The 15,895-nt window shown below is 47.8% G+C and overlaps 1 protein-coding gene and 2 pseudogenes across 1 annotated transcript; 2 read left to right on the forward strand and 1 right to left on the reverse strand.

The window, feature by feature from the left end:
• Positions 1 to 7,316: 7,316 nt before the first annotated feature.
• On the forward strand, positions 7,317 to 11,595 carry LOC136514088 (uncharacterized; annotated as a pseudogene).
• A 23-nt stretch (positions 11,596 to 11,618) lies between these two features.
• On the forward strand, positions 11,619 to 13,706 carry LOC136510313 (G-type lectin S-receptor-like serine/threonine-protein kinase CES101). Its single transcript, XM_066504808.1, has 4 exons — positions 11,619 to 11,757; positions 11,995 to 12,065; positions 12,911 to 13,110; positions 13,172 to 13,706. Exons 1-4 carry the CDS (start codon positions 11,619 to 11,621, stop codon positions 13,704 to 13,706), a joined length of 945 nt encoding a protein of 314 aa, XP_066360905.1.
• Positions 13,707 to 14,204: 498 nt separating this feature from the next.
• LOC136510314 (S-locus-specific glycoprotein S13-like) lies at positions 14,205 to 15,300 on the reverse strand (annotated as a pseudogene).
• Positions 15,301 to 15,895: the final 595 nt, after the last annotated feature.

The raw sequence follows: 15,895 nt of genomic DNA on the forward strand, positions 1-15,895 counted from the left end.
AAAAGTAATTGCAAGCTTGTGTAACGGGGATGCAAACCAACGGGAAGAACAAGGTTGACACGATGATTTTTCTCCCGAGGTTCACGTGTTTGCCAACACGCTAGTCCCCGTTGTGTCGACCGCTCACTTGGTGGTTCGGCGGCTAATTAGCATCACCCGCTAAGCCCGCACGTCGGGCGCCGCAAGAACCTACCCCTTGAGTGAGGGTAGCTCAATGACACGCTTTACTAGAGTTGCTCTTCATGGCTCCCGCGGGGCGAGCACAATGCCCCTCACAAGCACTTCTCCGGAGCGCCGCACAAGCTTCTTGCGCGCTTCGACGGAGACCACCACCAAGCCATCTAGGAGGTGGCAACCTCCAAGAGTAACAAGCACCACCGGCTTGCAACTCGATCACCTAGTGCCACTCGATGCAACCTCACGATGCAATCACACTAGAATCACTCACTCACACAATCGAATGATCACTATCAAGTATGTGTGTGATGGAGGGCTCCCAAGCACTCACAAGCATGGACACTAAGTCCCTTGAGGTGCTCCACACCAGCCATGGCCGAAGGCCACTTCTATTTATAGCCCCAAAGGCTAAACTAGCCGTTACCCCTTCACTGGGCAATGGTCGAGCCGACCGGACGCTCCGGTCGTGTTGACCGGACGCTGGACCTCAGCGTCCGGTCGCTCGTAGATGACCACGTGTCCCGGTTCCAACGGTCACTTGACCTGACCGGACGCTCCAGCTTCTACTGACCGGACGTTGAACCCCCAGCGTCCGGTCGTTTCTAGTAAGCTCCCGAGCATGACCAGACGCGTCCGGTCGAACGCGATCGGACGCAGCTAGCGTCCGGTCACTCTCCAGCTACTGCTACACTGTACGTCAGCGCGACCGGACGCAGCCTGCCAGCGTCCGGTGCATTCAGATCCAGCGTCCGGTCAGTTGACCGACGCCAGCATCTTCTCCATTCTCTTCACCCTTGCTCAAGTGTGCTAACCACCAAGAACTTGCATCCGGCGCAATAGAAAATAGACATTCCATTTTCCCGAAAGCGCCGAATCCCGCCTCACAAGCTCGGCGGGAGGGAGAGAGGGACCCAAACCCATCTCACCCCTACAAACACCACCGCCTTTGTAAATGTGCCAACACCATCAAGTGTACACCACCATGTGTATGTGTGTTAGCATTTTCACAATCATTTCCCAAAGGATGTTAGCCACTCAACTTGCCACGCCACTCGATCCTAGCGACAATGCAAAGTTAGATCACTCGAGTGGCACTAGATGACCGATATGCAAACAAGTTTGCCCCTCTTGATAGTACGGCCATCTATCCTAAACCCGGTCATAAACTTCTCTACACACCTATGACCGGTGAAATGAAATGCCCTAGGTTATACCTTTGCCTTGCGTATTCCATTCCATCTCCTTCAATGTCGATGCAACACATGCACCAACACAATCAACAATGATATGACCCACTTCATATCATCACATGATCATATAGGTTCATCGATCTTGACTCTACTTGCTCTTCACCGTTGCCATCGTCCATCGGCGCCAAGTCTTGCTCAAGCTTCACCGCCACGCGGTACATCACTCCAAAGCCTTCGACTTGCCCTTCACGCTTGCAACCGGTCCATCAAGCCAAGTCTTGTCTTGATCTTCTCCGCCTTGATCACACGACTCAATGTCATGTCTCATGTGCATTTAAGCTCCTTCATCATCACATGTGTGAGCTTTGCAACATCTCCAAGCCATTTTCACCTTCATGGCATATCTTGCTCACACACATGTACCTGTGGACTAATCACCTGTGTATCTCACATAAACACAATTAGTCCACCTAAGTTGTCACTCAATTACCAAAACCAAACAAGGACCTTTCACTCGCCCGATCCCATGGCGCGCACCGACGCCAGGATCCACGAGCTCCGTCTCATCCAATCCCTAAACTAACTGCCTCGGCTGCACGGGCTGCACCGACGCTAGGATCCACGACTCCAACTCGCCCCGATCCCACGATGCACACCGATGCCAGGATCCACGAGCTTCGTCTCGTCTGATCCCTAAACTAACTGCCTCGGCTACGCGGGCTGCATCGAGGCCAGGATCCGCGAGCTCTGACTCGCTCGATCCCTGAACTAAACCACCGACTTCGCCTCAACTAAAATACACGCACACACGCCCGCTGACAAAACCCCCAGATGATTCTACCCAAATCGCCCGGGGGCTACACCCGCGGGTGCGCTCGCGCGCACCCACTGACAAAATGAAAACTTTCCTCGCTGACAACACGAAAACCCCCAGACAATTCTGCCCGAATCGCCCGGGGGCTCGGGGGCTACACCCGCGGGTGCACTTGCGCGCACCCGCCGTCGAGACAAAAAACCCCAGACGATTCTACCCGAATCGCCCGGGGGCTCCTATTGGGTTCATAAACCCAGGGTTCCTCGTGGACTAGCTTCCCAACAAAGGCTCGGCCCAACAGACGATGTTGCGAGCAACGCGCAACTCATGGGCCAACCCAAATACCTAGACGATAGGCCAAAAGGACGATCCAATCTCCGACCGGAAGGCCTAGCCGAGGAGGAATGACGCCCGCTTCTGACTTCGGCCCACCTCTCCAACCGGAGCGCTCGCTTCAGCCTCCAGCCCGCCTCCGAACGACCTCTCCAACAGGAAGGCCTGGCCAAACACCACTTCTGACTTCAACCCGCTTCTCCGACACGGGATGCGCCGAACCCCTGCTTACAACTCCACTCCAACTAGCGCAATCAGAGTCGACTGGGACCAACCGACTAGGGACGCCCGCTCGGTAAGGACCAGAAAACAGACAGAGAAAGTAAGGCAGCGCACTCAAGTCAACCGCAATACCAAGGATCATACCCTGTATATCTGCAGGACAGTACCCTACGACCTCCCTGGCATGACAGAACACAAGCAGTGTTGTAGGCGCTGATATTTTCCCCTACAGTGTTATGGGCGCCATCAAACTCCCATACCAGATAAATATGGTAAGGCTCCCCCCACATGCCTTTGGGCATCAACAGTGTTGTGGGCACCGGCATTTACCTTACTAGGCGAACATGGTAAAACCCCTCACATGCCTCTGGGCATCAATAGTATAGCAGGTGCCGACATCTGCCATACCTGTAGAAGACGACGCAACCTCCCACGTGCATCTGACATTCGACAGTATTATGGGCGCCTACCATCATCTTATACCCGTCGGCGTGGGCAACAAGACTTAGCAGCGAACATACTCTCTCCCTCTCACTTGTAAGGCCATCCCCTTCATCTATAAAAGGGGTGCGCTCTCTTCCAACAGATAAGTTAATTTAGATCGATCAAGTTCACTAGGACACAATAATAGAGCCACCAGGTTCAAACCTCGAGCACACGCTCGAACACATAGCACATAGCGGAGCTCCCGTCGCTCTCAGCCCCTCTGACCAGAGTCCAACCGTACCTCTTGTACCCCCTATCTTTCTCCTTCTCGTTTGTAACCCCACTGCAAACTTCGAGCACTTGGGCTCAGGAATAAAGTCACCGACCGACTCAAACTGGACGTAGGGCATGTTGCCTGAACCAGTATAAATCCTGTGTCATTGAGTGTTAGGCCACCTCCGATCACAACGTACGACAAAACTATAAATATTTACGTGTTGGTCACTTTCTGCACCGACAGTTAGACAAAGATATTGTTTTGGATATAACTAATTGAAATAGATAGAAAGTTAGATATAGATACCATTTTCACATCAAATGATATATAGGTAATATATTGAAAGAGATGAGAGCTAGGTATATAGGTATCATTAAGTGAAAGAGATATACACCTAGCTATAGGTATTATGAGTTCAAAGAGATATACAGATATTAATAGAAAGAGATATAGGACAATGCTTTCCTAAAATAAAAATAATATAGAATATGTTACAAAGTAAAAAGATATTGAACTCACAAGACCTAATTTCAAATGTTTCAAATGGACAACACATTGTTGACTCACCTGGTCTTCAACAAAAGGTATGAAAAGGCAAGTTTAAACTCAAAATCAACAACTTGAATCCGATTTTGGATTAAGAGAGCTTTGAACTTAAAACTCCAATATTTATATTCTTTTTAACATCGAGCTTAATACTTTTATTGACCCAGAATTTTAGGTCTTTATTAAATTTGATATAAAAACTTTGAACTTGAATCATGTGACTTTAGGTTATGAATATAAAAACACAAGAAGCGGGACAGAATCCTTCGCCTACATACACAGAACCGCCAGAAGGATGAAAGTTGAACTTTTTGGAGGGCTAAAGTTATCCGGTGACGTGTGATGATGTAGGCAGAGCAGTGTTGCTGGAGGTGACCGGACGCTGGTGCTGCGTCCGATCGTGACCGACCAAATGCATCCGGTCATGTCTGGTACCTTACTAGAAACGACCGGACGCTGGGGTTGCTGCGTCTGGTTAGTTCAAGCTGGAGCGTCCGGTCGTTAGATGACCGTTGAGATCGGATGAACAGCGTTTGAAGAATGGGACACATGGCGTGCATCTCACGACCGGACGCTGAGGTCCAGCGTTCGGTCGATCGGACTAGAGCGTCCGGTCGTCCTGAGTTTTGCCTAGTGAAGGGGTAACGGCTCTATTTATTCGTGGGGTTATAAATAGAAGTCATGGTCGGCCTTGGGCCGGGAGCTGAGCACACTAGAGCCTTGGTGGCTTGTATAGTAGTGCTTGGGAGCCCTCCATCTCACATACACTTGATAGTGATCATTTGATTGTGTGAGAGAGCGATTCTAGTGCGATTGCATTGTGAGGTTGCATCGAGTGGCACTAGATGATCAAGTGGCAAGCCAGTGGTGCTTGTTACTCTTAGAGGTTGCCACCTCCTAGATGGCTTGGTGGTGGTCTCCGTTGAAGCCCGCAAGAAGCTTGTGCGGTGCTCCGGAGAAGAGCTTTGTGAGGGGACATTGTGTTCGCCCCGCGGGAGCCGCGAAGAGCAACTCTAGTTGAGCGTGTCATTGAGCTACCTTCATTTTTGGGGTAGGTTCTTGCGGTGCCCGACGTACAGGCTTGGCGGGTGATGCCATTTAGTCGCCGAACCACCAAGTGAGCGGTCGACACAACGGGGACGTAGCGTGTTGGCAAACACGTGAACCTCAGGAGAAAAATCATCGTGTCAACCTTGTTCTTCCCGTTGATTTGCATCCTCGTTACACAAGCTTGTAATTACTTTCATATACATTGTGCTTGTGTAGTTGCTCTTGTAACTAGTTAGCTTGTGTAGCTTACTAGTTACCTTTTTGCTAGTGTAGCATAGAAGTAGCTCCCTTACGTGGCTAATTAGGTTTGTGTAACCTTGTTAGTCACTTTGCTTAGTTTGTGTAGCTAAGTATTTGCGCTCTCTAATTTGGCATTGGTTGCCTTGTTATTGAGCATTAGGTGGCTTTGTGCTTTTGCTTACTAGCATGTGTAGGAGCTCCCTTGTTGCTTAAAGTACTAGTGCCATAGGTTTGTGTGACCTTGCTTCTAGAATTGGTTAGGTGAGCTCTAGCTAGCCCGGCATCTTTGTGGCTTAATTGGTATCTTTGGAAAGTGCTAGAGAACATAGATAGAGGGGTGTAGTCTTGGCTAGACCGATAGTTTTAATTCCACACTTATTTTGGTTAGCCGACGCGATTAATTTTAGAAAGGACTATTCACCCCCCCTCTAGTCCGCCATCTCGACCTTACAGCGTCCCCGGTAGGTTGGTCCCAGTCGGCTCTGATTGCACTAGTTGGAGAGGAGTTGTAAGCAGGGGTTCGGCGCATCCCCGGTCGGAGAAGCGGGTCGGAGTCGGAAGTGGTGTTTGGCTAGGCCTTCCGGTCGGAGAGGCCATCCGGAGGCGGGCTGGAGACCGAAGCGAGTGCTCTGGTCGGAGAGGTGGGCCGAAGTCGGAAGCGGGTGTCGTTCCTCCTCGGCCAGGCCTTCCGGTCGGAGATTGGATCGTCCTTCTGGCCTGTCGTCTAGGTATTTGGGTCGGCCCATGAGCTGCGCATTGCTCGCAACGTCGTTTGTTGGGCCGAGCCTTTTTGGGAAGCTGGTCCATGAGGGCCCCCGGGTTTATGAACCCGACACTAACTTTCTATCTTTTTTCAGTTAATAATATTTCAATCAATAATACCAAAATTTGTTTTTTTTACTAGAGTCGTTGACTCCTAGTTGAACCTTTGCCTTTCTTAATGTTATCTATATCTCTTATAAAGATAAACCCCACTAACAATTTATCTTATCATGCAAGGTGCCCACATAAGCATCCACTAGAATATCCCACTAGCACATTCAGCTATCTTGACATGCAAAAGTGTCGACATCAACATTCACTATCATATACAACTAACACATGCCATTATGTCTTCATTCAAGCTATTCACATTAGCAAACCACATCATTTACTAACATATATTTAGTTGTCCACATCAGAATGCTAAAAATCATCCACTAACATGTATTATAATATTTATTCAATCATATTAGTAAATATAAGTAGTATAATTTCACCCGCGATTCCCGCAGCGGCACGCATGGTGTTGTTTATTTAAATTTCAATCCCTAGTCCAAGTGATCGCGATGTGTATAGGCGTAGAGGTTATTAATTGTAGGAGATAGAAAGATTGGTTTTCAAGAAGAAAGATTTGGTTATTTAAATTTCAATCCCTAGTCCAAGTGATCGCGATGTGTATAGGAGTAGAGGTTATTAATTAATTGTAGGAGATAGAAAGATTGGTTCTCAAGAAGAAAGATTTGGTGTAAGTTACTACAAGAGATATAAAAGAGACATTTTCAAAAAAAAAAGGAAGGAAATGAAATGAAAAGACAAAATGTCAAACAAGCCCTAAGATGCCAAATAAACCCTTCATTATATCTACTCTTGACAATTAATAAAGTCTATACCTAAGCATATCTGCGTGACATCTTTCTATCAATGACAACCGATGGCACCAGATTCCCTAATCCCTACCACGAGCACGCCTCCATTTCGCCTATAAATACGCAGTACCCTCGAGTCCACGCTCCACGAACAGCGCCGCAGAAGATCCGTGGCCGCACCACAGTGGCAGCGAGCGGTCTTCTCCCTCGGATGCTCTCTCCTCGTCACGAACTCGCCGTGAGGGAGAAGAGAGTCTCTGAGCACCGGGTCCCATCTCCGCCCTGGGCTTTCGCGCCTCGTGCTCGTGCTCCACCCGAGCCTTTTCGAACTCGCTCACCCACGCGCCCGTGCCGGCGTGCCCCACCACCCCCTCGCACGCGCCCGCCGCGGCAGCAGCACTCTCACTGACACCATGCCCCGCCTCGCCCTGTGGCCCATGTGCAGGGAGGTGGACCTGGCGACCCTCACGGGGCCCGCGCCTCCCGCGCCCACCGCACTTTCACGTGGGCCCCCGACCACCCCGGTGCCCCACGGTTCAAAATCTGAATTCGTCAGGGGAGGCGAACAAAGGTCTCCAGCAGCAGAGCCTGGAGGAGGAGGAGGAGGAGAGAGGAGAGCGGAGGCGGAGGCGGAAGCAATGCTGCGCGGCGGCGGGTCGCGTGCCCCGGCGAAGCCACGGCGCCCCCACTCCCACTCCCGACAGCGGGCACCGCCCCCGCCCACCCCGTCGCGCCGAGGTGAGCGACCACGGGCCGAGCTTGCCTCTCCGTTTCCGCATTTATTTTCCGTATCTAACCGGAGAGGCTCTTTTTGGTTTGGTTTTCTCCGTGCCGTGATTGCGCAGCGAGCGGGCCTGCCGCTTCGGCTTCCCCCGAGTCCAAGGAGCCGGCGGCGTTGGAGGCTCCGGTGGTGTCTTCCGTGGAGGAGACATCGGTGAGTAGACCACCACCACCAGTCCCCAATCTCTTCCTGTTAAAAAAAACTTTTCAGTTTCCGCCAAGGTTTTTGATTAGTACAGCTGCGCCTCATATTGTAGGCACTTGTTAATTATGTTTCGTGGGTTTTGAGAAAATAGAATATTTAATTATTTATACTTGGACTAGAGTTTCTCCGAGATTCACATCTCTTGCTAGTCATCGTTTTGGCACGATTGTCTACCTCGATTCCTAGTAACTACAACTGCTACATGATTGCATCAGTTCACTTTTGAGTTCAAGCGGGGGTTCAAAAGGGCAAAGAAGGCAATGCTGCCGCAGCCGGTGGATGCGCCGAGAGGTGAAGACAATTCAAGAGAGGTACATGATGTAGCACGCTGCTGTCCACGAATGCATTTCGACGCAGTTAAATATGTCTGATTAGTGAACTGCGTGCTGAAAGCCTTGTCCGTGCTCTCTTTCTCTGTTTTGCAGGGCCTCTCCAGCAAGCCGAACACTGTTCCTGCGAAGAAAGACGTGCCGAAGCAAGTGGAGTTCACCCATTGCTCGCCTGGTATTGTTGCTAGGCTGATGGGTCTCGACACTGTACCTCACCCCAAGAAAGCTCTTGACCGGTGCCAGAGTGACACCCTGGGCTAACCTGCAGCGACACTTGTCTGGAGTTGTGCGAGATGTGGACAGTGTCTCGTCTGGGGATCAGGCATGTAACGTCAGTTCTGATGAGCTGCCAGCACTGAAGGATGTTTTTGAGGTAACAGAGATGGAGAACATGGCGACGCATGAAGCTGCCGCAGCCTGGAAATCAGGAGCCATATCTGACAAACATTGAGGCTGATCTGGAATTTGTCAGGCAAAAGTTCTTGGATGCCAAGCGGCTTGCCACTGGTGAAGGGAATATGAATTCGAAGGAGTTCAGCGAAGCACTTGATGTACTCCACTCCAAAAGGGATGTTTTCCTTGAAATCCTTCAGGAGAACAGGACTGCAGTGTCAGGATTCTCAGGACACATCCTTAGCCACAGTGGGTTGCAGTGCTCTTCTCATACAAGCAATGCTGCTGCTGCACAATCATTTGAGGAAGAAATCCCTTGTGGCATGGAAGGTGTGTGTGACGGGATGCATGACATACCAAAGGAGTTTGAGAAACCCATTCCTAGCATGCTGCTCAGAGAAACTTCAGTTACACCAGTGGCGCCGTTGGCATCCAAATGAGGGCAAGAGTAAAGGCTCATGCCGTCGCTCTCAAATCGTTGTTCTGAAGCCAAACCTTCAAAGGAAAAGTTTCACACCTGTTCCTATCAAGCCAAGAAGCACCACAATATAAACAGAGGAGTGGGACAGGACATTTGAATCGTCCACACCATAGTAAACAATTTTCTGTGCCACGAAACAATGAAGTTCTTGAAGGAGAAAGGGGTTCTGCACTACAGAAGGTTAGAAAACAAACACCTAAAAGCAGTAGCAGGAGGAGACCATCCCAGGAGAAATATACCTTGAAGTGGATACTGAGAAGGCAAAAGTTAGTTCTACCTCTCATGATGACACCATGCCCTTTTATTCAAGCATTCATTCTGCTGGACCATCAGTAAGTAGAAAGGCCAGAAAGCACCTCTCAGAACGATGGCAAGTGGCCTGCCAATCTGGTTCAGAAAATTTAATTCCTAAAGGCATAAAAACACTAGGTGAAATGCTCGGACTGTCTGATAGAGATGCACCAAGAGAAAGCTCCCACAGGGGAGGATCAGATCCAAACTTCAATCCCTATAATGTGAGGGAGGTGCCAAGCAGCCCTCTTGGCATTAGCAGTAAAGATGGGTGGAAGACAGGGATTTACTGTGAAGATGATTCAAGAGCTGGTATATCAAGGAATTTTCCCAGGTCCAAATCTCTTCCAGCCTCATCTACCACTTCTGCAAAATTGTCAGGCAGGAGGCAGTCTGCACCAACCCGTAGGTTGCCCATTCTGAAAGATATATTGAATTCACCCACTGATGAATCTGAAAATGCACATATCAGGAAGAGATCACCAATCAGAAATGCAAAACAGAAAAATGGAAAATCAACTGTCCATCTAGGAAAGGAAAATATGCTACCTGAAAAAGAGATTCATGTAACTTCAGAAAAAGCTAGGCACAGCATCTGCATTTCTGATATTTCTCGGGCAAGCAATATACATACTGAAAAGTGCCCTGATGATGTTATCAGAACTGAGGATCAGGAACAATCTGATTCTGCTCTTAAACACGATTACACGGAAAAAACACAAGGTTTTATGGGATGCACATACCAGACACTAGCAACATCATCTCCAGAGACAAAAGAAGTTTTATCAATTCAGAATCAGGAGAGCATAGAATTGAAGGTATGTTCCAACAGTGTTATCATCAAGCAGTTTTACATTTACCTTGTCAATGTTAGTTGGTCAACATGCACAAACAGGTTTTCTGCCAAGAAAGAAACGCGCAAGACTTGAGTTGGTGGTTTAGGCGTTAGGGGGTGGACGGTCAAATTATTTTGCTGTTCTAAATAAAAATTGTAATAGTTATTTATTTTTAGCTGTACAATTTCTGAATCTGCTAATCACACCATCTCAATTTCTCAAGTCATTTTAGTTTTGTTATGAAAATTTTTAGCTCCAATGGAATAATTGCATTCTGATCATTAAGATTTAACATACATCTGGTTCTAGGAGGAAAGGAAACCATCAGTGGAGATTGATGATCACGTTGGCACTCAAACAACAGAATCAGCAAGTATTGCAAGTTCTGAAAGTTGTGACTGCTCAAGTCCAACTGCTTTATCGCAACACAGTTCTGGTGAAGAGACTTATTCTGGAATTTTTAAAAGCATCAATGTTGGTATTCAAGGTTAGTATATCATAGGAACTAAAATTTCCTTCACTTAATATGGTTAATATTACTGAATGCTATTCTTGCCCTTCTAAAAAACTGCAGAACTCAGAGAGCAACTAAAGATGCTGAAGATGGAAGACCAAGATGACATTTGTGAAGACTATTCTGGTACTTTGTCAAGCGACGAGTTTGACAATATGAACATCTCAACGTATCGAGCCATGGAAGAGCGGTTATCTATGTTTACGAATGAGGAGGACAGGGATTTCTCTTATGTACAGGACATGCTTGCTAGCGTGTGTGACTTGCCAGATCACCTAGAAGATTGGCAAGTGAGCTCAGATGTGTTCCTGTGTCTTGAAAACAAGTTTAACAAGCTGGTTCTGTGGTCGAAATCAGACAGGAAACTTCTGTTTGATCTTGTCAACTCCATCTTGGCTGACATGACCATTCCAGACAACGGTTTGCATGCAAAGATCATGATGAAGTGCTGGTCTGAAATAGATCACGGACAGTTAGCTGAAAATGTCTGGCAAATGGTGCAGAAGCAAAGTAACAATGGACACTTCTTTTTGGAGGATGTTCAGCCTTTGCCATTGGACGATCGTTCTGAGTTGGAACTGGTCGGAATGAATATTGCCAGGATGATCCATGATGACATCATAAGAGATTGTATCATCGAGTTCATGTCGCAGGAGAACTACCTTGTTACCAACTAATGTTTAGGGCTGTAGTGGTTAAGCTAGACTGTTAGTCAGATGAGTCACATAACCTTCTGCAAATCACTGGTTTGCGAAATGGTTTCTACTATATAAGGTGTGGTAGGCTGGTGGTACCATTTGATTGGCCTGGATGTGTAACCTTGTATAATGTATGGACCTATGGTTAAAATACATCTCGTCTTGTTGCAGTGCCTCCTTTTCAAGCAATGCATACTTTTGCTGCATTGCAAATGGATCATGGTGCAAACAGTGTTGCGATTGCGATAGTGATAACTTCAGCATGTTGCATGGAAGGGATCTTGGATTGTGATCTGTATTCAAACTTTGACAAGGAATTGATCATGGGTATGGAACCAAATGCTTGTTGGATTATCTCTCTTGATACTCTGTTTCGTTGCAGGTTATGTGTGGTGCAGCGCTTTCAGTTGCGATGCTGTCTAGTGGATATTCTTTTAGTATTTTGTTCTCTGGGAGGAGCTCTTTCAAGCGACTCTTGCTCTGAGTTGCTTCAATTGTTCCTTTGGTCAGTTCTGACCAATTAACAAGCTGCTAATTGTCATTACGCATTACGTAATATGCTAGATGACCATGACGGAATGAAAGGAGCAGTTGTGTTGATTGCCTCGCCGGAGACGAGGAATTTCAGGAGTGAGGTACGTAATCTTCTTCCAAGCTAGGCCTCGATTAAATACAGGGTGTAAAGTTTTAGGGTGTCACATAGAATGTCGCATAGGGTGTTCGGATATTAATAAAAAAATAAATTACAGAATCCGTAGATAATCCGCGAGACGAATTTATTAAGTCTAATTAAGTCATCATTAGCACATGTGTTACTGTAGCACCACATTATCAAATCATGGATTAATTAGGCTTAAAAGATTCGTCTCGCAAATTAGTCGCAAACTGTGTAATTAGTTATTTTTTAATCTATATTTAATACTCCATGCATGTGTCACACATTCGATGGGATATTGAGCTAAATTTTAGGGGAAAGAAACTAAACAAGGCTGTAGGTGAGTTCTGATAGGGACTTTGCACTGCTTGGAATGTTGGGGGGCCCTCCTGTGTCGCCTTGCGGTTGACTTGACCATGACCAAGGTATAGACTGCATGCGTTGGAATCTTGGGAAACTTCACTGATAGTCCTGCTAGTAGCCTAGTAGGCACTAACTATTATACCAGCGCTGCATGGGCCAGCTGGTGGTTGACTTGACCCTTGATGGGAGACTAGAACTAACTGCTGTCCTAATCAAGATTCAAGAATCCTCCCCGTCCATGGAGTTAACACCCTGTGCATTGTGCAACCTTTTTCTCTTTCTTCCTATATATGCACTTCTTCTCCTAACAGTAGGGCATCAGCATACTCCTTTCCATCACAAGACAAACCACAGCTAAGACTCCTTCCATCTGCAACGACCGTGGCTTTCTCTTCTCCATGCCCGATGCCTCCTCTCCTCTACACAATACTCGGTGGCCTCCTGCTCTTATCTTCCCTGTAGCACGCTCCTTTGCATTCCGTCATCGTTGCCGCGGCGGCGAATGGCGACACTCTCGCGGCCGGCCAGACACTTGCTGCCGGTGACAAGCTCGTCTCAAGAAACAGCAAGTTTGCGCTCGGCTTCTTCCAGTTCCAGCCACCAGTACCGTCGTCCAGCATCAGTAAGTCCACTGATGTCACCACCAGCTCCTCTCCCGTCTGGTACCTTGGCATATGGTTCAACAAGATCCCAGTTTTCACCCCTGTCCTGGGTTGCCAACAGGGAGAAGCCCATCACTGACCCTGAGCTCAAGCTAACTCAGCTCAAGATCTCACAAGATGGCAGTCTTGCCATCGCCTCTTACACAATGCCACTACTGAATCCATTATCTGGTCCCACAACCCACTTCTTCATCAATAGGTCGACAGAAACCAGCACAAACACTACTAGTGCCGTTCTCAGGAACAATGGAAACCTTGCCCTCATAGCACATAACAACCCATCTTCTGATTCCAACGAAGTACAACCATTGTGGCGGAGCTTTGACCATCCAACAGATGTTGGAATTCCTGGTGCCAAGTTGGGTTGGAACAAGGTCACTGGTTTTAAATGGCAGTACATCTCAAAGAAGAACCTGATAGATCCCGGTCTTGGCTCATACAGCCTTGAAATAGGCAGCAATGGGATCCTGCGCCTCGGGCGCCGTAACCCCCCTCTTGTAGCAACTTGGTCTTGGCCATCCGGAAAACTAGCTACACTTCTACCTGTGCTCAGTGGCCTGCTAGAATCGGATCCATGGACCAAAGGCTTGTTTTAACCCACATACATCGACAACGATTGAAGAGGAGTACTTCACGTACACCTCACTGAATGAGTCGTCTTCCTCATTCGTCTCATTAGACATCTCCGGTCAGGTTAAGCTCAATGTTTGGTCAGAATCAAGTCAGTCTTGAAAGACCATATATTCCCAGCCTGCTGATTTCTGCACTACGTATGCTATCTGTGGACCTTTCACGGTCTGCAATGGCAATTTGGGTCCAAACTTCTGTGGCTGTATGGAGACCTCCCAAAAGTCGCCTCAGGACTGGGAGCTTGGTGATCAAACTGGAGGGTGTGTCAGGAACACTCCTTTAGATTGCACAACTAGTGACAAGAACACAACAAGGTCAACAGATGTAACGAGGATATGTAACTCGAGCTATGGTATGAAACATGTCTGATGAAGAACTTGCCATGTTTTTATTGTTGTTACTGGCTGTGCATTCTAGGGGGGATACTTCTGACGCACCCTCCAGTTGGATTTCCGGCTTCCCAGTCAAGAGGTGAATTGGGGAGAGAAGCTCTCCATACAGCTACAAAATAATGGGCTTGCATTGCCATCACAGACCGTGAAAGGTCCACATACAGCAGGCAGACTGCAGGGATCAGCAGGTTGGGCATATACTGTTTGCCAGGAATGTTTTCCTGTGACCAAATATTCAGCTTAATCTGGCCAGAGACATCTATTGAGACGAATGTGGAAGACGACTCATCCAGTGATTCATACGTGAAGTACTCCTCATGGTTGTTGACATATTTGGGTACGAGCAAACCTTTGGTCCGTGCATCCGAGTCTAGCAGCCCATTGAATGTATGTACAAGTGTATACGCCAATTTTCCAGATGACCAAGACAAATACACTACAAAAGGGGGCTTCCGGCGCCTATGGGACAACACCCCATTGGAGTCTAGTTCAAGGATGTATGAGCCAAGGCCTGGATCAATGAGGTTCTTCTTTGAGATGAACCGGCGGTTTAGACCAGTGACCTTGTTCCAGCCTAACTTGGCGCCAGGAAGCCCAACATCTGTTGGGTAGTCAAAGCTCTGCCACAAGGATGTTCCATTAGATGATGAGCTTCCTGCCACTATGAGGGCAAGGTTTTCCATTGTCCATGAGAACGGCAGCGGCAGCAGCGGCGGCGGTACTAGTAGTGTTTGTGCTGGTTTCTGCTGTCGACCTATTGACGACAAAGTGAGCAGTGGACCAAAGTATGGACTCAGCAGTGCTGGCATTATTGTTTAAGATGGCGATGATGAGATTGCCATCCCTTGAGATTTTTAGCTCAGGATACGTGATGGGCTTCTCCCTATTAGCAATCCAGACAGGGGTAAAGACCGGGATCTTGTTGAACCATATGCCAAGATACCAGCCAAGGGAGGACAAGGGGGACTTACTGAAGCTGGTCCCTGGAGCTGGCTGGAACTGGAAGAAGCCAAGTGCAAACTTGCCATTTCTTGATATGAGCTTCTCGCCAACGACAAGCGTCTGGCCTACCGAGAGACTATCACTAACCATGTGCCATTGCGGCAGGAGGGGTGTGCAGGGAAGAGGAGAGAAGGAGCCCACAGATTAGCATGTAGAGGGAAGCCATCAGATCAGGCATGGAGAAGCAGAAGAGAATGGTGCCGGCCTGAAGTGCAGATGGGACTTGGGAGGGAGAGAGGAGTGTCAGTCTATGAATAGCTGTTGATGGATTACGCAGGAGTGCAGCATTGTGTGCTGCTCTGCTGTTTAGAGACGGAAGAAGAGCATTGCATATATATAGAGAGAAAGGTGTTGAGCGGAATTCACATGCATGCACAGAAGATTTACATATGAACCCTTAGCGACGCTAAGAAAGAATGTATTCAGAGTTTCAGACTGTTGGTCACACAAAAAAAAATCGTAGTTCAGACTTCAACTGCTGATTAGGACACTAGTACGTATACCTAGTACGATGTACACACTTGGTCTACGTACCCACATCATGTACTAGCTAGGTAGTCCAGGTAAGCCACAGCCCACAGGCAGGAAAGGTAATCATGATCCATGCATCAAGCTGCCGTCCAATGCAATCCTCGTGTTCTGTTCAGCTGTTGTGTGTTTAGACTTCAGACAACACAATTAAATGAGCTACCGTACCATTCATCAGGTATCAGAGTTGTAATCGCCACCATTCCTAGAAATCGCCATACAGAAAAATGCTG

The sequence above is a fragment of the Miscanthus floridulus genome, chromosome 16 (assembly GCF_019320115.1).
Source record: "Miscanthus floridulus cultivar M001 chromosome 16, ASM1932011v1, whole genome shotgun sequence".
In the NCBI taxonomy this organism is placed as follows: Eukaryota; Viridiplantae; Streptophyta; class Magnoliopsida; order Poales; family Poaceae; genus Miscanthus; species Miscanthus floridulus.